We start from the raw sequence: 26,545 nt of genomic DNA, 5'->3' as shown, positions 1-26,545 counted from the left end.
ATTGTTGATAGAAGTAAACATTATCTTTTAAAATACTGCAGGGAAAAAGCAGTATTAGTCTTTCCCAACTGCACTGTGTAGTAATTTACTTAAACTGTATAGGTATAAACATAACATGATGAAATAACACTTGAAATATCTGAAACTGTAAAATGCTTTAGAGAAACAACACATGGGAACCAGAGCCACTTGGGAAGTAATTAAAACAATCCTCCTGAAGTTAAAACAGCTTTTGGAAAATGAAAAGAAGCAGAATCCAGGCTCAAGTCCAAAGAGCTGAATGGAATACCTGTATTTTTAAATAGCTTGTTCTGTGGTATATTTATGATTACAATTGTTTGAATTAACTTTTAGTCAATAGTTGTCTTAAATCCATCTGAAAATAAAAGGCAGTGTTGACTACCACTGGAAAATTGCAAATAAAATGTTTAATTTCAGAAACTGAGTTCACCATTTATAAATACACTAAAACATAGTAAATGCAAAATTAGATTAGGCATAGGTAGAGTATTTTAACAAAGCTACAACTTTTCTAAAAGGTCATAGGCAAATGATGACTTGTTTCCCAAAAATGTATTCAATGAAAACTGAAATGAAAAGATAAGTCTTTCTAGAGAAAATCTAAGGAGAACGTTCCTTTGAAATTAAAATGCTGGCTATTTTTTTCCATCTTATTTGAAGCTTTAAAGGCTTTATATCCCATTTGCCTGATGGACACCAACAGTTAGGAATCAACCCTACTACATAAAGTTCTAAGCAGTGCACCATATCCATAAGGCTATTACTGAAAACCAGATCAGTTATTTCTGTACTAGGAGCTTTAAGAAAGGCTGTTCTACACAACTGAAATTACATTAGGAGTAAGGGCTCAGTTTTTACAATAGGGACCTTATAGTTTTGATGCACTGAAAATTAGAAAAGGCTTCAGAATGACATTAGAGTCTTCTTGGTAAGTTTCTTGCCTTTTTTGTACACAGCATTAAATAACAAGCATTAATTCACAAACTTTGAGAGAACTTCCAAAGACCTTTTATAAATACCCAGAATATTTCTGTAATTCACTTAAAATGTAAAGCCTGAATAGGAGAACCCAGAACGGGAAGTTTTACTACCGATTGCTGTATAAGTGACGTTCCATCTCATGTTAAATTTAAGATTTATTTTCAGATATTAAGTCAACAGTCTCCTGTAAACACATCTTCCTCAATAACTCTTCTTAATCCTTTAAGTACTTTAGGCTTGCAGTTAAAAACACCGTATGATAAAAAGACAGCTTGAACCCCATCTTTCATGTACAGCTTTCTTTTGACAACTACAAAACCTGTTTTCTTGCAATTAAAGCAATGTTCAACTAAAATACAGTACCTGGTTTATGGTTTTTACATAATAATTGAATAAAAAACTACAGAATAGAACTGTTTACATCTTTTTTTTTTTTTTTTTGCCATTCTATTAAAACAAATGAATGAGCTTTTTAAAGTTCATTTACAATTATGGATTAAAACCTACATAATTTTGTATAATTTGACGAGACAGGCTATCTCTAGTGTGAACTTTTAAAAAACATATATACAATATCTGGCCTGAAGTACTATGAATAAGGCACATGTAGACATATTGAAAGCTGCAAAAAATGAATCTAAAATTTGGAATTATAGTCACTGATTAGATGTCATACATGGCCCCTACTGGAGCAATTTAAAAATCCAAGTTATAGATAATTAATATCCAGTGAGCAACAATAGATTTAGTCTAGCAGTTTGTTCATTAGTTTCAATACTGGAAGTATATTAAAGGAAGATTCACTTTCAAAAAGATAAGCTTTTCAAAGTGTTCAATCATTAACCTTGACTGACTAAAGTTGTTGCTTTCATTGGATGTACTGAACAATCTCTCTGAAGGAACAATGCTTGGTGGACAACCCAAGAACCTGACAGCCAATTTTGACAGTACTGGCCAAGATGACTTCTTAAAGTTCCAGTAAGTTAGAGGATCACAGTTATGCTCAAGCACTTCTTCCTCCAAGTAAGAAAGCACCATTTCCTCTGGTAACTTTGCTCTCTCTTTCAGGTCTTTTGTTTTCTTCATGTCACCCATGAGTGACCAGAGATTATCTTCCCCATAAGAATTTGTAGATGGTGAACCTATATCACATCCATTGGAAACAGGTTTATCATCATCTGAGGTAGAACTCATTATTTCCAGCTCCCTGATTAAGTCTTGTTTATATTGTTCAGCCTCCTCTTCTGTAAATAACGATGTTTTATACCGGGGATCCAGAAGTGTAGCAAAAATGTACCTTGGATCATGAAGTGTGGAGGACAATCTACTCACCATAGCTTCTTTCAAAGATTTCAGCATAGTATCTATGCCCATAGTTTCCTCAAAAAGCATTTCTATTTTCCTGTTAAGTATATGAATCATTGGAATCACTTGGCTTAGAGTAGACATGTGTGTACTCATCTCCCTACTTGCAGCTTCGAAAGGTTTGAGAGCGTGACACACTGACTGCATGACTTCCCACTGATCACAACTTATTAGCTCCCGAAAGCTGCACTCTATTGACATTTCATCAATTGCTCTTTTCTGTTCAATAAGGCGTTCAAGCATATGAAACGATGTATTCCACTTGGATGGAACATCTTGTATTAGCTGATGCTGAGGCAACTCATACTCTTTTTGCAGCTCAGCTAACTTCTCTTTTGCTTTTGCTGACCGATGGACGCGTTCACAGATCTTCCTTGCAATACTAAGCAAATTCTGAACCATTCTCTGGCTTTTAATAGCCTCATTTACAATTACATTAACAGTGTGACTAAAACATTGTACACTTGAATGATCACCTTCATTTAAAGTTTTCTCTATACTCTGATTATCAGTAACAGTAATCCCAATCTGAAGTCCAATGGAAGTAATCCACGTTTCCCACCAGTATTCTAGCTGCTTTTGAATACTGATTCCATTGTAGTCACAGTCGATCTGTGATACATTTAATAGTGCTGAGCAATGGTAGTCCTCACACTGTGGTCGAAATGAAGACTCAAATGTTACCCAGTGAGCGGTCAGCGTTAGATATTCTCGTGTTTGGTTGCTCATCCATATTCCAGACGTGAAATGGATCACTCCACTTTCAGCTTCTTTAAGATGTGAAATAATTATTTGTTTTACGTTATCATACATGTCTGGAATTGCTGTCCTAGAAAAGTAAGATGGAGAAGGTAAAGAATACTGAGGTTGCAAATATTCAAGCAGCCTGTTAAAGCCAATGTTGTCTACAAAAGAATATGGCTGAAGGTCAAGTGCAATCATTTCGGCTACAAGACTTGTGATTTTTTTGGCAACTGGATGAGAGTCACAAAACTTGTCATTGGTTTCGTCAAAATTTGAAGATCCTAGTAATTCTGTGCGGAGTGGCATGTGATTATCCGTAGATGAGGATAATACTGTCTCCGGGACATCAGTTTTCAACACATTGTTATGAAACCGCTGTAAATGTCTTAGAAGGCAACTTGTGCCTAGGTTTGTTGGCTTTTTCCCCCTACTTATTATACGTCCACAGTGTGTACATATTACTTTTGTTGAATCTGCAGAACAAATTGAAAAGTGATTCCACAGTTTTGAGGTCTTCTTACTATTAACAGGAAATATAATTTGATTATCATGTGTAACCATTGTAGGCAAGTCAGTCAACTTTGAGGATGAGCATTCTGCAGAAGCCAAAGTGGCATAAGGTGAATTTGCCAAACTCACATCGAGAAAGCTCTTTTGGTTTCCAATTACATCAGGATGGCGTCTATAAAGGTGTCTCATTAAGCAGCTTGTGCCCACATCTCCTTTCTTACCACGACTTATCATACAACTGCAGTATCTACATACTGCTTTTAGACTGTCTGCAGGTGAGAGTGAAAAGTGGTGCCAGACTTCTGACTTAAGCCTTTTCATAATCCTTTTATTTTGCTGAAACACAGCAGTAGGTTCAAATATTAGTGGACCTAATCCCTCACACTGTTTTTCAGGAGATGAAACAAAGGAGACTTCACCTATATCATCAGAAGATGACAGCATTGAGTCTTCCACTAGAGTATCTCCAGAAGTGAGATTAGTATGGATCTCCTCGGAGATTCTGTCTGGAGAAGAGGAAACGGAAGTTGGTTCTTTTATTAGTTTTCCAGGAGAGGATGACATAGAATTCAGATCACTGTCTGATGGTAGTAAAGAAGGCAAGAGAGTAGGAGGGGCGGTATAGAGAGGTGGTATGCTGGTACCACCCCCATTCTCTTGCAGGACAATGGAACGATGGGCTCTCCACATGTGTCTTATTAAACAACTTGTTCCTAGGTCTTTTCCATTTTTTCCTCTACTGAATTCATTCATGCAGTGGATGCAAACAGCTTTAGAATTATCTAGAGGTGATAAATAGAAGTGTTTCCAGACAGCAGATCTCCTTCTAGAACCGGATGCACTCTTTGGAATTACAACTGTTTTTTCTGCTACATTCTCAACAGTGTCATCATATTGGTTGTTGGCTTGCTGTGGAGATGAACCAACCATGACTTCTTCTTTGCTGCACTTTTCAGAGACTGAGAGGTCTGATATTTCTTCAGAAGAAACAATAGAAACAGATTCCTCAATTATTCGATCTGGAGATGGTATTTTAGAAGCCATTTTCTTGACCAGTTTTATGGGGGATAACATAGAACTCAGATCTCCAACATCTGCAGACTGAGGTGGCAGCAATAATGTAGATGAAGAAAAGGAAGATATACCTGGCATAGTTCCATTTTCTTGAATTAGTACAGTGGGATGTGCTCTCCTCACGTGTCTCATGAGACAACTTGTACTCAGGTCCTTTTCATTTTTACCCCTGCTAAATTCTTTCATACAGTACATACATATTGCTTTAGTGCTATCTCTAGGAGATATAAAAAAATGGTTCCAAGCAGGTGACTTTTTTCTGGAGCTTATGTTTCTGCTAGAAAGGAGGCTTTGTGTCACAGCTTCCATTGCTACATCATACAGCGTATTACTATACTGAGAAAAAAGAGATCCATAATCATCTTCATTTTCTGTAGACAAATATTTGCCAGAGTTGTTTGTAATAAAGCTCTTTTCTTTGTCTTCCTGTTCATCACTGCTGTCCGCATGTTTGAAATCATCTTGTTCCGTCTTTATATCCGTTCTTTCTAGAGTACAGTTAATGCTGTCGTCTTCTTGCTCTACTTTCAAGTTATTGATTTTGCCCAATACAAAAGTATCATCCATTCCGGGGCAATCTGCTTTACTCATGTCCATGGATGATAAATTCTTGCGAAGACTTCATTTATTAATAAATATAGATAATTTAAAAGATTATTTAAAATTTGATTAAAATTATGTATCTTGTATATTGAATGAAAAACAAAATATGTGTATGTGTTAAAATAATCTCTGATTTATGAATTCTGTGTCCGTGTTGTGCATAAGCAAATATAATTAGTCATGAAAATGCATTAAAAATTATAGACTTAATTAATGGAATCCCATTTTTTTCCCCAGGATCAGGACATTTCAGATCATAGATGAATGTTCTCAAAGACAGCTACTGCTAAATGCTTCATGTTGTAGATATAATCCTAAAAAATGGATCTTCTATTTTCGTGTTGAAGAAAGCCATTCTGTTCATCTTGATTGGGCAATTGAGATTCTTTTACACCATCTACAAAAAAAAAATCAGAAGACAAAGTTGACTAATGCACATTAAAAAACTCCAGTAAAAGTGAAATGAAAGCAGGCACTAGGTATTCTGTATGTTTTGGGTTTTTTTCTCTTTTGAGATAAAAACAATTCAATGTACTATTGAAAAAAAAAGGAAAAAGCCCAGCATTTACTCAATACATTTACTGTAGGCAAATATGTGATTACATATGCAGCTTTGGTTCAACTTTGACAAAAAGAGTCCAAGCATCACTTTCATATTTGCCTGCACATACCTATCATCCTACATCATCATTCAACCACTGCAAGCACACATATACCAAAGGACACACACACGCACACACACACACACACATATCTAAACCCATTTACTGTATAGGTGTCTACATCTACCAATATATATATGAACAAAAGCAAGCATTTAATTACATTAGCACAGAAATATGTACTTAAATTCAAATGTTGTATCACAGTCCCATACATGTGAGCCCACCATTACTGACAGCAGTCTTTAAAATGAAAAGAAGTAACTTCTGTAAGGGTGTTCAGCATTGTCACACTAATCACTCTCCTTCTGACCATAGTCACACATTTGTGTTCATGCCATAAAACTGCCAGACAAGAGCATGCTAAAGAAACAAGCTACTTTTAGAGTTTTCTGATTAAAAACTGAAAAGTTTAATTTAGGACAACTGAGCTGTATAAATGCCATACAGACAGAGAAGATCTTCCAAACATGTAGCAGCATCACTCAGAAGCAAAGACACACAGAACTGCACAAGCTGGTGCCTAGTACAGCACTGCCAGCTCAAGACCCTCACATGTCCAAAGGTTACACTAGAAAGCCCATTTACAACAAGACAGCTAATTTCAGTTGTGAGTAAAGATTATTCACTACCAATTCCAGTACAAACAGTAGGTTTTTGAAGTTGCATATAAAGTTGCATACAAAAGGGCAACAGCAGCCTCAAAAACAACTGGAACCGAGTAGTCCCTCACAAATATGAAGAAGCTGTCTGCATTTATCAGTCACTTTTTTTTCCACTGAACTCTATTAGAATTTTAAATTTTGCCAAGCTCTTTCTTATTTATTCTTCTGTGTCATTAATGCAGTTATTGATGCCTTCATTCAGGATAACAAACATTTCTGGCCATCACATTGGTTACACTATGCATTACAATTTTTGCAAACTAAATTTTATGGAACTCTTTCCACAGCTGAACCCAAAACACAAATTAAAATTATTTTAAACATTTTCCACAACTTTTATGTGTTGCTAAAACACAGACAGAATTGGGGTGATTCTTGGGGTGTCTTGTGCAGGGCTAGGAGTTGGACTTGATAATCCTCATGGGTCCCTTCCAAATCAGCATATTCTATGATTTTAGCAATGATAAAATTAGCCACAGCCACAAAACACATTAAAAAGGCTATTTTTCACACTGACATTTTCCCCCTCTATCAAGATCAATGTCATATTAGCTTTGTAACCCATTTTAACTAATTTTTCTCTCAGGTTTGTTTGCAAGAGAAATTAGAAATATTCAGTTTCTGTGGATTTCTCATGTATGGAAAGCCTATAATTGTGGTAACTTCCTTTTTTTTCCAGTGCAAGGGAAGGGGCAGGGAAAAGGAGAGGTGATGGTCTTACTGCAGCTATTTTAAGAAAAGGGAGATGAAGCAGTCAGAAGTCACTAACAGGTAGGGAGCAATTCTGCTTTTCTTTCAGTGCAAGTTTTAGTATTTGTGCCTGTCTTTCTTATTCTCGGGGGCAAAAAAAATAATGTTTTCAGGTACCAAAAGATATGAGGGTTGAGCATGAAGAATAATGAAAGGAAAGACTTGAAGAAAAACCTTAGATTTCTCCAAGAAATTTACATTACACAGGACTTTCCTTTAGCTTGTGAAATCACATCAGAGAACAATTCTGGCAGCCAGACTAAATTTACATGACTCAGTATAAAATTGAATGAAACAGAAATTAGTGATCACACACATACTGATGATATGGGATGTATGTGGATCTGGGACAAGAGAGAGAGTGTAACACAGTCGACTTTTTAAAATAGCAATCAATTCAAGAGGATTTTTGTTTCATCTTTACTTTGATCTAATCTGTGAATTTGGAGCTTGTACTGCAAACAGGAAAAGCAAGAAAATATAATAAGGTGTTGAGACTTAAGATCACAGAATAGAAAGGCTCACAAGCAAGTGGTTTGATGCAGAGCTTACAGAACATAAATTATGCATGGAGTGCCAAGTTACAATAAGGACATTACAGATTCCTCGCTAGAGTCACACAAAATAAATGTATGTATCCACTGGCATTGGGTTCTAATGAAGCTGTGTGCAATTTCTTTGACTCAAAACAGGTAATCACATCTTTTTCCTGTGATTCCTGTAATTTCTTAACTATGAAAAGCCAATTCTAGGTTTTAAACAGAAAAATCTGTAAAACCGATTTGAGTGTCCCTGTCCTGATAAGCAGTTACTGCTTAACACGGTGAAGCTTAAAGTAGCTGCGATGGGAAGATCTGAAAACCTGATAAATAACACCCGTTGCAAACTTTATAACCACGCTTAACTAGATTAACATTCATTAACAACACATTGCCGGTGGTTAAGTTCTTAATCATTATCAGCCATTATCACTACATATTCAAACACTTAGCCCTAATCACCTTATCCTAAATTAGCTTTGAGTACACAATACCACTGAGCTGATGCCATGTAGTTAAATACTGATGGCTGTGGTCCTTGACAGTCTTAGTTACCGAAGCTGAGGTAAAGAGGTGAGGGAGCTGTTTGGACTCCTAAGTATAGGAACCACGGTGGTAGACTTCTTTCTTCCGTATGTCTCCTTGCTGTCACTGTGTCTTTTTAATAGTCATACTCTCCTCCACCAAAAAAAGTGGGAAGCAATCTCATCTGCTCCTGACCCTATTATCTTCATTTCTTTAGGACTAAAAATTGTTCTTGGTCCACCTGAAATCTTCCCTAATTATTTTGTATCCTTGGTTTCTGATTGCAGTTTTTACTGCTTGAATTGTTGATTCACATGTTTTTTGTCCTCCTTTTGTGCAATTAAACCTAGGTCTCCCTTTGCAGCTACATGTTCTTTCTGTATCTATGCTTAGCTGTGAAAAAGCCTGTATGCTGTTAACAGAGTTATTTTGCTATTAGCAGTTAGAAAGCACTTACAGATAGTGGTCAGATACACTATTTCAGTGTACTTATGACAATGTAAGATAAGAAAAAATTATTTAAATCGTGTCCATTCTATGGCTGTTACAGGTCTCTGGCTACAAAGCATGTATTTTTCTTGACCTTGTTGCTGCCTTCTAGAAATGAGCAGAAATAGCTGAGATTAGAGGAGACAATCACTTCCCGGGAAATCCCCAGAGTTGAATGCCCCTTAGAAGATATTGAATGAATTTTTTTCCACTTTCTTTCAAACATCTAAGAATTATTTTTGTTGCTTTGAGGACTGGCCAAATGACAGAGCTCAGAGGGTTGCAATCAGCAGGGCAGTCTGGCTAGAGGAAACCTGACTAGAACAAACATGAAACACAGGAGGGACCATCTGAATACAAGGAAAATCTTTTCTTTTGACAGTGACAGAGCATTGGAAGTGGCTACCCAGAGAGGTTCTGGAGTCTCCTTTGGAGATATTCAAAACCAGACTGGACAAAGATCTTGTTCAACCTGCTCCACCTGAACCTGCTTTAGCAGGGAAGTTGGGGTAAATGATCTCCAGAGGTCCCTTCCAACCCCCATCATTCTGTGATTCTGTTATGACCTTACATCATGTAAAATTAAGTCAAGCTCCTTCCCTTCAAATACCCTTGCATGTTCAACTGAAAGTTTCTTTAGAATACAGTCCCCAGAATACTAAGGGTCAGAAACATAAGGATGTTTTTCATTTCCTCCCATGCCAAGTGTATGAAAGAGTCAGTCTGTTTTATTAAGAAACAAAAAAGGATGTTTTAAAATTTTACAGTCACCTAGAATGAAGTATGAATTTGATTATGACCATGTTTACATATGTTTATTAATCCTTGGACCTAAGCTACTCAAAATTAAGGACTACTGCTAAACAAGCAGGATATTCAAGAAGGAAAATGTTTTCACGGTACAAAAAGCTATAGGCAGTTAGCTCAAAGTGATTTATGCTTTTCAAATCTCTACAATGAAATACAGAGATACCCTGCAACGAAACAATCTTCAAAGAAAATAAACTGAACTAAAGAACAACTATCTACTCAAATGCACTACTCTGGACTAAGCTCCTAAGCAGTAGTTTGCCGTGGTAAGAAGCCTACAGAACATTTTATAGGATTTTCCATTTAAAATGGGATTGCTGAAAGCGTACAGTAGTTGACAAGAAATGTCTGGAGAACATCACTGATCCACAGTGCCACAGCAAACTGCCATGACCAGAAGAAATCACTGCTGAAGGAAGGAGGCAAAAAGTGAAACACTGGTGTCTTTTTGAATTGCAGAGACATACATTAACACAGAGAGAAGTATGAAAAGTATGCAAGAACACCAAACCATAAGCGGATTATTTTTTGTAAAGTAGAGAATGGCCTGTAAGCTTTAAACCATTTTAGATTGAATAATCAGGCAATAATCATGAACTTGATTATATCACAGAATCTTGGTGGAAATAGTGGTCTAGAAAAAATTGTTTAAAACAAAAAAATTGTTACATTATTATTGAAGAGCATGTAAGGTAAATACAAAGACACCTGAAAAATGCAAGAACAGTTTTTTCAAGAAAGATGTGAAATGTGAAGACAGTGAAAGTAAAAGCATTTAATAATTTGAAAAAAAAATCAAAAATAGTGACTGATTTTGAGCATAAGATGTACATAAAAGCTCATTAACAGTAATTTGCACAAATGGAGTCAGTTTTATAATAGTGGTAAATATTGTTTATTTTTGGAAACATACAAGCATCATTAGAAATACCTCAGAGAAAGCAATACAAGCAATAAGAAATACACACTTTAAGAAATTATTTGCTTCAACTGCAATGGCAGATACTTTGCTAATAAAGGAATATTTGCTAAAGTGAAACAATCAAACAAAACAGAAACACACAACCAAAAAAACCCCCTCAAAAATCCAAAATCATAAACAAATCAGCAGAATGTATTCGTATAAATGTATAGTCCAGATGAACCTTACTGCTTTTTAAGGTTTTAAGTCCCTTGAAGAAGGAAAACTAAAACCAGTGCATTTTATCTATAGAAATTTCCTATGATAAAATATCAGTACTAGCTCACCTGTATGAAACGACAGAGATTTGCAAGACACTGATCACTAAAAATGCAGAATTAGAAATGCAAAACTGGCATGTCAGTCACACTGAAACAAGGTGGGTCCTAGTCTCAAGTCTCACAGAAGCTCACAGGAATTGGCACAGATGTACAAGCAAGAACTAGAGGTATGCAACAGTTTAATCTTGAATAAAGCACAGAAAGTCACTCTGCCTAATAGAAGACACAAGTCATTCTGGACTTCATGGGAAACATGATTTGTAGAGAACTGCTGGAAGAGAAAAGCATTACTTTTAAGTCACCTGAAAGGCAGGTCTTATGAAAATCAGTAACTGTTGTGGTTTTACAAAGGTTTTCTCTCTAACTTGTAAAACAGCCTCTCACATCCACAACCCCAAATGCTCCATCTGGACTCAAAGGAATGAAGTGTGGAAACAGCACTACCATAATTGAACACTGCTCCTTGTTGTAGTCTTCTGTGAGCTCCCCAGTGCACTCATGCTACTTGTCAGGACACGACACAGAGACCTCTGATTTGCTGAGGTATAAAGATCATTCATGTCCCTTCATGTTACTGGAAAACTCAGGGCTTGGTGTAAGCTGGGGCCTAAATCAGTCATTGCAGGCAGAGAAAAAAAACAAGGTGTATAACAGAATAACAAGGTGTATAACAGTCATCATTACACTCTGACTACTCAACTCTAATTACAAATAGAGGAATTTAGCTGAAGCAGAGACTAAAAAGATAAAAATGGACACTAAATTTAAATATTCCCTTCTTTCTTGCCTCTTCCCCACAAAACATCAAATAATTTTATGGTGGACACAAATGATTTTAAGCAGTAAAACATCTGCTAGGGCCAAGTTATACTTTTCTGGTTTAGTGGACTCTTCTCTATGTTTTCTATTTTCCCCACCACCTCTAAATTAATAATACTTCAAGAAGGTAACAGCTGAGAACTGAAAATTGTAGTCATTTGACTATTGTTAAATGGACAGTGTTGAATTAAAATGAAACCAGCACACAGAAAACACCTAACACTGGGTGAACTCTAACTCCTCAAATTTAGCTCCTTACTCTTGAAAGACGTTTTTATTTGTACAGCTGTTTTCTTCTCTCATTGCTGTAAACATGGAAAGTCAATGGGATGCTGTTTAATTATAACTTTCAAATAGTCACTGAAACCTCAGAAAAGATTCAAAACTGAAAGCTCCAGCTTTGAACCAATATCTCCATATGGAGATATTGGTACAAACCCTAAATCATCTGCAACAGCGTGCATGCCAGCTCTGCCTGCATAAAACTACACTGGATCATACTCCAATGTGTAAAAGGTTGAAAATAGTTCATGACAATGGTAAAACTGAAGACAGTATGATTTCCAAATTAGCATCATTAAAAAGATACTTTGGAACAGAGACAAAGTGGAAATAGTTATATTTTTAAAGTAATATTTATTTTAAAAAAAAGATCCAGTTCTATTTCAGTTCTTACACTTGCATATCCTCAATAATAAAACTTCTTAAAAGAATTGAGATAATGCTTTTAAAATATGGTACATTACTATTATACAATATTATACATTTCAGATTAATTGAAGTGTGATAGTAATAAGGACCTTCAAGTTAGCATGTATATTATTTACATTGGGCTGACATTTAGTTCTGGTATCCCTGTTCAGTGGCATAGCAGGATGCTCTGCCTGGAATGCTGTGAACCAAATTGAACAATGCTGTTTGCAAACCTTCAAGTGGTAAATGAAGAAGGGAGCACCATGCTGCTTTTGGTGTTGAATAAAGCTGAAACCAGCCTGACTTATCAGTCCCAAAGCTAAACACCCTGATAGTGAGATGAAGGTGTGGTAGATCTGTTCCTGGATAAAGGAACAAACAGGTGATACTACTGATAACTTGTCCAAAGCTGCTGAGCTGACACAGCTGGAGATATCTGACCTGACATCTGACCATCATCAGTCACTTTACATTATAAAAGCCAGTCCCAATTTTTAATGCAGGATTTTCTGACATAAGCCTTCTTGGAGTGTATGTATGGAGATTCCTCCCTTAAATGGGTAACATCCCTCAAGGTTACTCCTCTTATTCCTTGAGTCTGAGCTAAAGAGATTTGCCCAAGGTCATTATTATGGGTGAGTAACATCAATCTACTTAATTGTTTTGCCAGCTTTGATACAACTGCTTCAATACAACTGCTTCATAGTGCACTATATTATAATAGTTGTTACATTTCCTGCACTGTGTAGTAAATAATTCTGTAAATTATTTATACCTAGTCATTATCATAATACATCACATATATTTATATAAATATATATGGTTTGCCATCCTTAATCCTGCAGGACAAAGTTGTACAAAGGTTCAATTACACCTCTGTGATCCTTTAGACAAATTCGTTGAAAAGTCTAGGGCAAGACTGGATCCAGCCATACTCCAGCTCCTTCTCAGAGGAGGAGTTTGAAAAGCATAGAGGTCCTTTCTGCACCCTGTGACTCCATAGGAGGGCTTCTTTAACAAACTTTGAAGCTCCCATTCAGCTCAATGGGTTTTGTAAACAAGCTCAGTACTCAAACGTTTTGTCAGACTCGATGCAGGCTCACTGCACAGCATTTGTAAGAATAAAGCAGGTGTCTGACACAGGCTACTGAGTCAAAGCTCAACCTTATTTCTGCAGAAATCAATCTTCACCACTTACCTGACAATGTATTAAGCATATATCTATTTGAAGCATCATCCTCCACCAACTAGACTTAAGTAACGCTCTTAAACATGTTAAAGCCCATAGCACAGAAATCCCCATTCCACATGGTTTTGAGCAGCATTTATCTTAAAAGTAAAATAAAAATGTAAAGCTACAACAACAAAACAATAACCCTGATCAAAACAACATTACTCCCAACTTTTAGTAAGAAAACAAAGCATGTTGCATTACCACCACACATAACATTATGTATCACTGGAATTAGTAGCACTATTCACACCTACAACCACCTGATAAGCCTTTAATTGTTGCTATTTTTTTTTCCTTAGTGCACTAAAAATACCATGCGATCTCAAATGGAGCTATATCCCTTCACATGTCCTTTACTAACTTCCCATTGCAGCAAACTGTAATGAAAGACCAAAAAACCCCTCAGGTTCTGCACATGCTAATAATTTGTCCCAGCTTCCACTAAGAAATTACTCATAAAAACCAGATCTATCACACTCAGTAAATCATGTCAACATTTGTCTAGGATCCAAACTGTCTCAAGTGTTGAAGTGTTACTTCTCATTATCAGGCATGCAATACTTGCAGGATATGTTTCTGAGCTATTGTTCACACCTAGCAAATGTCAGATCTTTCATTTGTTAAAATGCCAATGTTTTAAGCAATAGTTTCGTTAAAACTTAAAGCAGTATTTCCCCAAGCCTTACACATCAATGTTGCTACAGCAAATTATACCTATATTTTGATATTTTTATCCTTTATAATTCTGACAAATATCATATTCTGATATGATGGGGAAAATCCTAATGTTACAAGAAATCAGCTGGCTTTCTTAAGAAAAAAAAAGACTTTTTTTTTACACAGCTGAAGCATGTATTGTTTGGTTTAGAGCATTTTTAGAGCAGGACATCAAAACTGCTTTTAGTATCACATGCTGTACAATTTGGGGCTGACAGGAGACGAATGAAGGTTGCAGTAACAGTACACAAGGGTAAAATGGAGAAGATAAAAATAAGAACAGAGTAGAAAAGATGCATTGGTATTCACACAGAACAGGAAAAGCACACAACCAAACCAGCAGTAACAATAGGTAAGTCAGAAAAGAATGAAAGGCAAAAGACTAAGGCAAAACTCCATATTGCTAGAGAACAGCAGCCTGCTTTCAGAAAAGCATCAGAAAATTCAAAGCAAAGCTCCACTAACAACTCTTCTCCAAGCAATCAATTCTCTGAAGAGCCCATTAGACTCTTCTCTTTCTACTCCCATGCAACTCACAGCTGACCAACTAAAAGGGATAGGATTAGGACAAGTGATTTTTCTACTGACTACTCTACCTTCCTAGGTTGCAACACAAAAACCCCATACACTTTTGTGGGTTTTATTTTTGTTAAATGTCTATGTTTAAATCCAGTAAGAGGGAAACTTCAAGCACTTTAAGGATTATTTAAAACAGTAAGAAATGAGGCACTTGTGAAGAAGAAAGCTGAATAGGCAGGATGATGAAAAACAAACAAAAAAAAAATCAGTTAGGAGAGACACACCATGTTTTGTGTAGTCAGTCTTCTTGGAACTCTTGCTGAAAACATCCATATAAGTAGAAAGTAGAAAAAGACCTCACAGAATGTAAACTAAGTCCTTTGAAGAGTATCTTGCATTAACCTGTTACAACTATAATTTTTCTGATATAAAATTGAACTATTTGGAACTGTTAAACTGCTAAGACTACCACAGAGCAGAATTTATTTTCATGCTAACCAAATGAAGTCTGAAGATGTCTGTTTTAAATACCTTTCATAGCTACCAATCAACTAAATTCTGTGCTCATATTGATGTCAGTTAGTTATATGTCCTCATATAGTTTCAACAGTGCTATTGAGAGGTTTTTCATGATCTATTTACATAATATTTGTATATGTGTAACATGACATAATACTGTGCTTCTATTAAAAGATTTGTATCCTGGAATGCTTGTGAACTCAAAGTAAGGTTAGAAAGAAAATGCAATTCATAGTACCCAAACCCATAAAAACATATTTTCAGGAGTATGAACAGTAGTTAAATACTTCATAAGGAATTTTTTAAACCTAACCTTAATCTTTCCTTTGTCACAAAACTTAATTTCAAGTCAGAAGACACCCAGTATGGAAAAGAAAACTTCTTTGGAGAATCATTTGCAACTGAGGGTACCTTCTTTCTTCCTCATGTAATAAACTGAAGAAGCACGTCTAGATTTTTTTTTTAAGTAAGGAAAAGATCATCTCTTTACTAAATCTACTAAATAAAATAGAAAACAACATTCACAACTATCCAAAGTAATTAAGAGTTCAGAAATACTCAGTTTTCACCACCCTGCAAGAACTGTGAAAAAAAACAAGACTACAAGAACTACAAAAAGACTACAAGAACTGTAAAAAAAAACAAGAGGTAACTTATGCCCACAACAGGGGTGAACGTCTTATGCCTCTTTCAAGTATTTTTTGTCATTCTGTATTTTCTAAGTAAACAGTACATTCATCAGTAGCATCTGACAGCTTCACCTGAAATCACAGTTTAAAAAAAACAACAATCAGATCTCTCCCTCACAAAACAAACCTTCCTATTCATGAACAGGGGAGAGGGAGGGAGAAATAAGAGTGCATACCTCTGTATTCACTTGTCAACCAGCCTGTTCCTAGCCTCCATGACAACAGGTATTCTCCTCTTAACCTCTTTTAGGGATATATTCTCTTTGTCTTCAAGGTAAGGTGAGATTTTGCAAAGACAACTGACTCAGACAACCAAGCTAAGGGAAGCCAACACTATTTCCACCAGCACCACACTGAGCAGAAAGTACACTCTCCCACCCCAAGGAGACAAATAGCTCCTTCTAAGAGCTTCTTCTCCCAAAAGAAATGAGTTACAGAAGAACCATCCTACTGCCATAGACAGATCTTTATTTGACCAAATAAGGCTTTGCTCAAGAAGCAAAAAATACAAGAAATTTTAAATTAAGAATAAAGTTTTTTGTAGTACTTATTCTAACCAGTGCCGTTCATGAGCTTTAATTAATGTAATGCAACTTGTTTTTTAAGTAAATTTTACATAATACAACTACATGGGTGTCCTATTTAGAGCAGGATCACAACACTATTAGTACAAGAAAAGGTAAAGAAATGGATAACCCTTTCCATTCATTTTATTTCTATTATTATTAATAATTATTTTAATAAACTTAATCTTTTCTGAGGAATAGAAAAAGGAAATAAAAAACATTTCGAGAAAAGGATGAGGACTCTTCCTGTTCTTTATGAGCATCATTGTATTTCCTGCCATAAATGGATTATGGTCTCCCCACAGTTCAGTAAGCCACTGAAGACAACTCAAAATCACTAAAAAAGGAAATGAACAGAACCTCAATTTCTCCCATTTCCCAGTACCAAAGCAAGGTTGCTGCTGACAGCACAATCTGCATACTGTTTGACTCCCTGAAAACTGACCCACTCTTCCCACTGTTTCAGCAGCTATTAATGCAAGTCACAGTAAATGACAACCTCCCATGAAATGAGTTTTACATTCTTGTCTTTTTTTTTTCCTCCCATCTGTACATATGCTCCCATATCATGCTTATCATACTTCCCCCTTTGATGAAGAATAAATAAGGGGAACCATAGAGTAAAAAAAAACCACAAAAATTATATGATTGCCATGAACTATGCCATATTTTAGCACTGGGATTTGCAGTCTCAAGTCTTATATTAAGAAAAGTTGTCATGAGCTTGGAGCCAGTAGTTGGGTGTGAGACAAACAGGCAGCAGTGTTCACACTGCTGTGTTCTCTCCCACCTTCTCAGGGCACATCTAGCACTACCAGATCCCTTTAATCAGGAACTAGGTTTTCTTCAATGATCTAAACTGCACATAAAAATTACTGTATAGCACATGCACTGAATGATGAATTCTTACAGTGGATGCTAGAGGACTTATCTAACACTGCTGACCAACCAAAATTTAAACAGTAAAGGTAACATCTGGACAGCAGAATCTTTCTTCTCATGAGACTGCAATTCTAGAAACTCTATCTGTTTTTAGGGTAACCACTGTCAAGAGAGTGCTGCTTTAATCACAGATTAAGAAAGGATCTATCAGAACACTGAGCTTGCAGTCAACAATTATTTCATATGGGATTATAAATAAAAAAAAAAGTTATTGAAGGTACAAAAACCAGATACTCATTTTCATTAGACAGGTAGTATTAAACAGGATTGTTTTAATTGAAGGCATTTAACCTTGAGAGTCACAATGGAAAGGCACTTTAAGTATAATATACTACAGTGCTTGACATAATAGAATGAAACCGTGCAAAGCATTTAGTGACCTTGAGATGAGTATATTAGAATACAGCATTAAGTACATGGAGAGTGAACTTTTGGATATTCTGGAAAAAAAACATTGTTTCTTTTGTCAGATTTCTTTACAGGGGTCTAAAATGGACCTGGGAGGGTGGTACAAACAACAACTACTCTCTTCTGCTCTTCAGCTCTCCTCTGTGTTTGGAAAGCACTAGCAGCTCATTTTTGCTTGGACTGATGAAGAACAATGCACAGGAGGATTTAGGATGTAATAAAATCTCCCACATTTTCTGTATGTGCCACCTAAGAAAAGTTTCCTTCCAGGAATGAATCTGAATCCTTTTAGTTTTCTCTTCCTACAGAGACCACAGTCTTACAGGGAAAGGCTGTGAAAGTTAGGGTTGTTCTGAAGAGAAAGCTCCAGCGAGACTTTTGACCAGCTTTTCAGGAAGAGGAGTTTGTAAGAAGGATGGGAACAAATGTTTTAGTAGGGTCTGTAATGATAGGAAAAGGGGTATGGTTTTAAATGAAAAGAGGGTAGAGTCAAACTAGATATAAGGAACAGATTTTTTACAATGAGGATGGTTAAATGCTAGAACAGGTTTTCCAGAGATGTAGTAAATGCCCCATCTCTGGCAACACTCAAGGCCAGGTTGGATGGGGCTCTGAGTGATATGGTCTAGTTGAAGATGTCCCTTCTCATGGCAACAGGTTTGACTAGGTGGTCATTAGAGGTCACCTATTCTGATTTTATGACCCCAACAAGACTTCCAAGCTCAACATTTTCTCCATCTTAAACATTCTGTCCATCTCTTGCCAGCATTCATGTTAACCAATAATATAGATGACTTAAAAACTGAACTATTTTACTCAGGGCACAGAGAGGATAGGATAAGAAATGAATACAAAGCTCTGAAACACTATACAAGAACAACATTTATTGTTACTCCACATATAAATGCTTATCTTCATATGGACAAATTTTTCTCTATGGCATTTTACTCAGGAATCTCAGGCTTCCAAAACATCTGTATTCAAAAGCTCAGACAGAATATATAATGTTTTAATACTTTCAGACAAAATCCCTAGAAGAAAATATTAAAACTAACTTGCTCAGGGAAGACATAAAATCTGATTTAGACACCTGTAATTTGAGTACAGTATGAATGCAGCATCTAAGTTATCTCCCCTTTTTAAACGGTATAATTCAGGGTAAGGATGTATATATGCCAGCTGATACCACAGAGTAAGAGGTGCCCCATAAATCACAAAACAGTTACTATTTCTGTACCACTCTAAAGATATCCAGGCTTCCAAACTTAATTTTTAAGGCTCAGGCACTCGTACAAACCTCCTGCTAAATTAATAAACTCCATACAAGTCACTGCACAGGCATACAATTATTCATTACCTTTTTCCATTGTCTACCTTGAAATTAATAAAAATAATGATACAAGACCCAAAACAAACAAGCTTCTCACTAGTTTATTGAGAAAAACAAACTTACACATCTGTTCCACTGCAGGCAGGCGGCTTCATTTGAGGTTAAATACTTGCTACTCAAACTTAATGAGATGATTGTATCTAAGGAAAAGAAGAAAGTAATTACTTTTATTATTTTTTAAACACATTAACTGTCACAGTGGCGACACATGGGATGTTTCAAATTTCTCTTTAAGTGATAGCTCCAGGAGCTGCACTTACATGATTCTCACCTTTTTTCAAATCTCTAGCCCTCCCAGCTATCAAGAAAAATCAGACTTCTTTGCTTCTTTGCTCCAAAGCAAAATAAAAATTAAAAACATAATAAAAACCCCTCAGATGATTGCTAAGACAAAATTTAAAAGTAAATTTTTTGTATTTATTTTAGCACTGCTCCATTTTTTAATGCTTATGCTGAATGAAACAGTCTACATTACATGCAAGATTTCAAAGGAGCTTGCTGACACCTTTCCATGCACTACAGGATTCACCTTGTTGCACCTTCTCTTCCTAAGCTAAACATATTGGTTATACACTGCCCCAACCACATGTATTAATCAACATGCAATAGCACAGAATCAACACAAGATTATCATTCCCCATGGGAAAGAAGCAATTGCAAGTGGAGCATAGTAGATCATGTATTTTGACTTAGCAACTAAACAGACCAAAGCAGTCTATTGCAGGACACCTTTTTTGAGTTTTGCAACTTCAGTCTCACTGATCTCATCAATATACAGACATGAGTGCCATAGTGCAGAGGCCCCAGTACACTGAATAAAACCCAACCCAACAAACCAAGAAAACATTTTGCCACCTTAGAAAATCCATAAACTACAAGGCATTCTCTCTCATATTGCAGTGATTCTCTGATCTCTTCTCAATCAGACTGAGATGTTTAACATGATATATGTATATACACCTATTCAGGGTTTTTTTTCTTCAGGACGGAGATCACCTCTCAGAGAGCAAACAGTCCTGATGACTGGCTTAGTGTGCATTATGAAATGAACTATGTATCACTTCTCTTACTGACATTTTTTACTTAAAAACACTCCTGTAGTGCCTCTTAAGCAATCAAAACACCTCCAGAGCTGTGCTGGTGGCTAATTTGAGCTATCCCTATTAACGCAACATTTAAATAATGTATGCAGAGAGGAAGGTGCCAGCCAAGGGGAGACAGACCCACCAGAGGCAAGGTGCTCAGTGGAGCACTTAGGGAACTCTCTTCAGATGTGGATTAAGCTCCTCAGGCAAAGCAGGGAAGTGAACCTGGCTCTCCCACATTCCTTGCAAGTGCCAGAGCCATCAGACTACAGGCAAAACAAATTACAAATATGCATCTTTATGCTCCCTGATGTCTTGAAAAAATACCAGAACCTCTCAACCCTTCCATTTCCATTTTCATTTTCCCCCTCTCTGATTTGTTAAAGATGACTATAGTTTCAAGTCCAGCCAAACACTTTGTTCACTTCAAATTAATGTTTGGGTTTTCTTGATTACTTATTTTAGTGAGAAGAATAACAAATAAAAAGTAATTTTTTCTGGATCACAGATTATTTTATTTAGAGGCAGACACTGATTCAGTATATAGAATTACAGCAACAGGTAAGCAGAATAATTATTGAAAAGCCACTTCACCTATTTGGAGTAAAACAGGCACAAATTCTTTGATCATTGTCACATGAGAGAAATATAATATTAGGTATCTTTTAATAATATATATTTTGCAAATAATTGCAAAAAAGTATTGCTAAAATGTTCAACTGTTAAAAATCCTATTTTCAGCCTTGATTTTCAAGCTAACAAGTACACTCCAGAACTGGCTTTTATATTAAATATACAAAAATTTTGCACAGTCACTGCAAAAATTACTTTAACACATCAGGAAAAAAAAACATATCTGTAGGACATCAGTGAATGCAAACTAGAAGACAGTGCAAAGAAAAAAAAAAAAGGAAAAAATCCAACAACCTTTCACACAGCTGTAACAAAAAGCCAGTAACCTTCTAAACTTTCAGAGAGGGATTGTCCAACCCTGCATGTCTTTAAACAACAAAGGGGGAAGGGAAAGAGCTGAGAGATGGAAAAGGACGCAACTGCGCAGTAATTGCTAAAGAGAGCACACAAGTTGTGAGTTTAAATAAAGATTATAGTAATATAATAACATTTCTTTTGCCAACATCCACTGAAAACCAGTCTTAGATTGTAGAAAATACTCATACCTCACCTTCCAGCATGTTGTTCAATATTAAAAAAAAAACTCACTATGTATCCTGAATCATCATACTTGAATGAAAAGAAGGGCCTTAAAAACCAAGCTATTTCCTTGTTGTTGCTTTAACAGCCCACCATATTGAGTTCTATCTCATCACAAAACAAACAAAACCAAAACCAAACCACAACCCCAAACCTAAACCAATACTACCATGGGTAAACTATATATCACACTAATTTGGGATAGAAGTTCCTTTGCTTCAGTAAACAAACAAATAAAGAAAGAAACAAAAAAAACCCCAAAACCAAACCAAACAAACACAAAAAGGACAAAAAATAATGATAAAAGCTTTAGTTTTTCTTACTTCTTGACCTGAGAGCTTTAAACTCTAGATTTCATTTAAAAGCTATCGTTAGGCCACATATAAATTTTTCACTAACTGGCTGAAATGAAACAATTCCATAGTTGTAAATTGACCAGTACTGAGGCTGACAATAACAAATACAAAAAAAGTAGTTAAAGATGTGCAGAAAACAAGGCACATCTGCCATATAAGAACTCTTTCTTTGTGAAGTCTGTGTTGAAAGTATACACTACAACAGGTAACATTCTGTAATTTGCATTAACTTATGTTGACATTACTAAAATACAAAAATCATTCTTGCTTCAGAAAAAATGTCAGTCATGATGAGTTAAACACTCTGCTCTATATGGTGCAAAATTCCCCACTAAACTATCTATAATATTCTTTTCTATATAAAACTAAGCCAATACGCATGTATCATCATGTTATTTACATATGGCTGATTATTTTAAGTGTTCATTAAAGGGGCAATCCCATAGCAAAACATTCTCACTTTGAAGATGAAACTCTTATAAAATTAAAAGCAAGATGCAAAAAACCAGGATTTACAAACCCCCCCTGTAAATACTCTTCACTGTGAATGGCAATAAAATGCAGCAAGCTGTTGGGAAACACAACATGTGCATTCTTTAACTCAAACTTCCTCAGAGGAAAAAAAAATTCTCTCAGAAGTTAATGTATTTAGGATTCTAAAAACTAAAAGAGAACAAATTCAAGAAAAAAGTGAGAAGAAAACAGAAAGACCCAGCAGGCTCAAAGGCTACTTCCTTCTGTAATACCTAGATTTTGAAAGTATTTGATAGGATATTCTACTTTAGTGGATGGACAATTTTAAATAAACATATAAAATTCTGTTGCCCTCCTGTATTTTCCAAGGCCCTGTTATAAGTCTTAGTGATGTGTTAATACTTATTGAAGAAGACCCCCTCTGCACTAACCACCTGTGACACTGGCTGTCCTGCAAACACAGATTCTTGCTCTGGACATTCACTCTCTCCGTATAAAATAAGCCACAGTAAAGGGAAGCAGTAGATAGAGAGGCTGCCACAGACAAATTAACAGAAAAATAGCAAACATTACTCTAAGCTCATCACCTGTCTAGCCTTCTGCTGTTCTATACTTTGCCTCTCACATTATCAATGAGGATGCTGCACCTGTTACAATTTTGCCTTATACAGATGTCACGAATGAGTGGTTTGGCCGCTTAAAGAAACACCGTCAAAGGTACTGGCAAAAGCAGGGTTTAATATGGATATGTGAAAATGCAACTTTACAGAGTTCAGTGGCAAGGTTCACTCTACTACTTACTACACAGACTAAAGCATGCAAAGGAAGATCAAATAAGAAGCAATTTGAAATGATTTGTGCAAAAGCAGTAAGACTGCAAAGGATATGGGTAGAAAGATAAGGGTGCAGAAGGATTTAGCAGCACTTAATACTTGAGTAGTTTAACAATTACAAAGTGTTTTGATAGTTTTCACAACAACTATAACAATAAAATAACTATGGAGTTGAAATATTAACATTTGACAGCAATCACAATCAATTCACATACACACAAGTAAATGATGTATACACCTATTTCTACATATGTAAAGGCTAATATGAAAAATTCCCCTCGAATTCACTACAATATGTCAAATACCTTTGCATTTCCCAACAGGCAAGAGTTGCATCTTGAGGAACATGGAGATGGGGGGAAAGGGGCTGACACTCCTTGAGTACCACAAACTTAACGGTCTGCAAGCTCTGGGAGGCGCTGGCACAGGCTGCCACAGTCCAGGCCAGCCCAAACAGTATCACTTAGGATTGCTGTTTAGAGGGTCCCAAGATGACTGACTTTGGCCATCAGTAACCTTCCTTCCTGACCATAAATCAAGTTAGTAACTAGTAAGCTTTTCTCCCCAAAGTGCAGTAACAATGGCACCGTTCCACTCGGGCTACAACCAGGTAAATGGTTTACCAAGGCTACAAGAGGTAATTGCTTATCCTTTGTTTCCCACCTTTACCACACCAGAGCTTCTGCTACGATCAGGAAGTGCCTTGCAGCCCAACTGGTACAGTCAAGGGACACTTCACCACCCAGCTGGTTTGGTCACGACTCACCAGGAGCTTCCAAGAAGGCAGAGCAGTCACAAGGATGGGGGGTGTTACACCACAAGAAGTAAATGAGTTATTGTTACGTAACAGTACAAATGTTTAGAAAACTTTTATCTGAGATGCTTAGTTTAGATACTCCATTTTACCTAATCAATTCTTACATTTGACTGCTCTGGAGAACTCCTATGGAATAAATTCCTCAACATCTGTTAAAGCTGCAAGGTACTAGCTACATAAAGCACCAAAACAAACACACATCCAACTGTACAAAAACTGTCAGCACCTTGCCTGTTGATCTTACACCTAGTAGACAGCACCCAAATTTCTTAAAGTACACAAAAGAATTTCTTTGTTTTGAACAATTTTTTTTCCTCTACAAAACCAGTCTCCATAGTGAATGCCCCGGCCCAGTATTTGCACAAACACAGGCTTCCTAGTAGCAGCATAGTATTTTGGGGATAGTTGATAAAGTCTTCCAGACTTCACTCCCCCCAGTATGTAAGCTACTAATGTCCTCCCAAGGGTGCATGCCTGCTCTTAAAGTGAAACACTGCATTAGTGGAGATAACCTTTAGAAGAAAAGTGCTGTACTCATGCTCTTGAAAATCAACACAGATACACATGTAGAGTGGGCCATAAAGACAACAACATGTAAGGAAAGTCTAGAAAGTACATTCATATTATGGGAGCTTGAAATGCTTTCTCTGCTTAGTATTATAGGTGTAGCATGGCAGCTCATGCTAAATTACTGAAATTTCTCAAAGGACCCCCCCCCCCCTTAGAAACAGGACTTCTTTTAACACAAAAGCACTATGGAGAAAGGTCTCTATACTGCAAAGCCTAACTCTACTAAACTTAGTAATGATAAATATAATCACCATTAACGCAAAAGATTCTTTAACCTTTCAGTATGATAATACATGTTTTAATACTTTTAGTAGGCTGTTTATGCAGTAGACAACTTTAAGGTGTATCGGACACCCTGAGAACTCCACTAAGCATTCTAACACAAGCTCTCTAACATCAGCAGCTGTCTAGTGTAGATCTAGACTCTACAAAAGACACTTTAAAGCAAAAAATTACCACGCCTCAAGCAGAAAACGAGAGCAGTACTACATGAAAGCTAAATTCTGTACTATTCGAGACACCATTTTTGACTGACTCTGCCCAGCAGGGATGGCTGGAACTTCACCGCACACAAGCACAGACGCGGTGCTCACACGGTGGCCGAAGCCGCTGGCGGGCGCCTGTCCACCTCGTGTCCTGTTTCTTGGGGGGAGGGGGGGGAAACGCTTTTTAGGAATTCCCGGGCTTTCCGGTCCCGCCACCCGTCTCGGGAGCCCGTACCTGAGGCCGCCCCAGTCCCAGGCTCGCTCCCTGAGGAGGGCGATGGGCTCTCCACGCCGGGGCTGCCTGGGCCACCTTGGGTCGGGATGGCAGCGGCCACATGGTCACCGCTCCCTCCGCGGGCCCGGCTCCTGCGGCCCCGCCAGGTGGGCGCGGGCGCTCAGCGCCGGCGGATCCCGCCGGCCCGGCCCGGCCCGGCCCGCGCCGCGCACAACGCCGGGGGGGGCTCGAGGCGCACCCGGCGCCGCGGCGGGTACCCCTCCTCGGGCGGGGGGCGGTGGGGTCCGCCGGGCGGCCCGGGACAACACCGAACCCCTAGACACCAGCGAACTCCGTTCACCGGGCAGTCCGGGCCCCCTGCAGGGCCCCGCAGACAATAGAGCCGGCACCGCGGGCCTGGTTCCCGGCTTCCTGCACTACCCTGCCGCCACACGCCCCCTCCCCGGCCTAGCGGCGCTGTCCCGCGGGCGTTCTCGGGAGGGACAAGGCGCTGCCGGGCCCGGGACCTGCGTTCCGGGCCGCGCAAGGCACCGAGGCCGCTGAGGCCAAACGCGGAGGTGGCGGGCACGGGAGGGGGAGGGAGGGTGCGGGACCTAAGAGCCGCACCGCCCTGTCCGGCGCCCTCCCGGTGCCGGAACAGTGCCACTCACCTCCCCGGGCGGCCGCCGCGGGGGAAACCGGAGGTCGCCGCTGCCGCCGCCCGGCCGGGCCCGAAGGAGTTAAGAGGAAGGGCCGGCCGGGCCCGTCCCATTCATTACCCGGCGCTTTGTCTCCGCCGCCGCCGCGGCGCTGAGCAGCTGCCCCGGCTCGGCCGCCGCGGGCGCGGGGCGCAGGCGCGGGGGGCGGCGCTACGCACGGCGCGCGACATGTCAGCGCGCCGGGCCGCAAAATGGCGGCATCGGGGCGGTGTGTTCACGGGATGCCGGGTCCCTTCGCATCAGTGTCCCGGCGGTGTCCCAGGCGCCCGACACCGGCCTTCTCCGCAAGGGTGCGGCCGCTGGT

General features: G+C 38.1%; 2 protein-coding genes across 5 annotated transcripts in view; one reads left to right on the top strand and one right to left on the bottom strand.

Moving 5' to 3' along the window:
- Positions 1-406: 406 nt before the first annotated feature.
- ZBED4 (zinc finger BED-type containing 4) overlaps positions 407-26,545 on the bottom strand; it is a 914,269-nt gene continuing 888,130 nt past the window's right edge. Inside the window, exons 1-3 of one of the 4 annotated variants that reach the window (XM_030238615.2) lie at positions 26,194-26,344; positions 19,540-19,616; positions 407-5,695 (exon numbers count right to left, since the gene is read on the bottom strand). In XM_030238615.2, the coding sequence (XP_030094475.1) occupies positions 1,774-5,292 (3,519 nt within the window). In that variant the 5' untranslated portion in view covers positions 5,293-5,695; positions 19,540-19,616; positions 26,194-26,344 and the 3' untranslated portion in view covers positions 407-1,773. Of the gene's footprint in view, positions 5,696-19,539; positions 19,617-25,543; positions 25,563-26,193; positions 26,345-26,545 lie in introns of those variants that run through there. The other 3 variants (XM_050988033.1, XM_050988034.1, XM_050988035.1) reach the window with 3 other exon arrangements.
- Positions 26,407-26,545, top strand: part of BRD1 (bromodomain containing 1) — a 66,611-nt gene continuing 66,472 nt past the window's right edge. The window contains exon 1 of the mRNA XM_050988027.1: positions 26,407-26,531. The gene's annotated coding sequence lies outside the window, so the exon portion shown is untranslated. The remainder of the gene's footprint in view (positions 26,532-26,545) is intronic.

Source organism: Serinus canaria, chromosome 1A, assembly GCF_022539315.1.
Source record: "Serinus canaria isolate serCan28SL12 chromosome 1A, serCan2020, whole genome shotgun sequence".
NCBI lineage: Eukaryota > Metazoa > Chordata > Aves > Passeriformes > Fringillidae > Serinus > Serinus canaria.
This window is presented reverse-complemented; position numbering and strand designations above follow the sequence as displayed.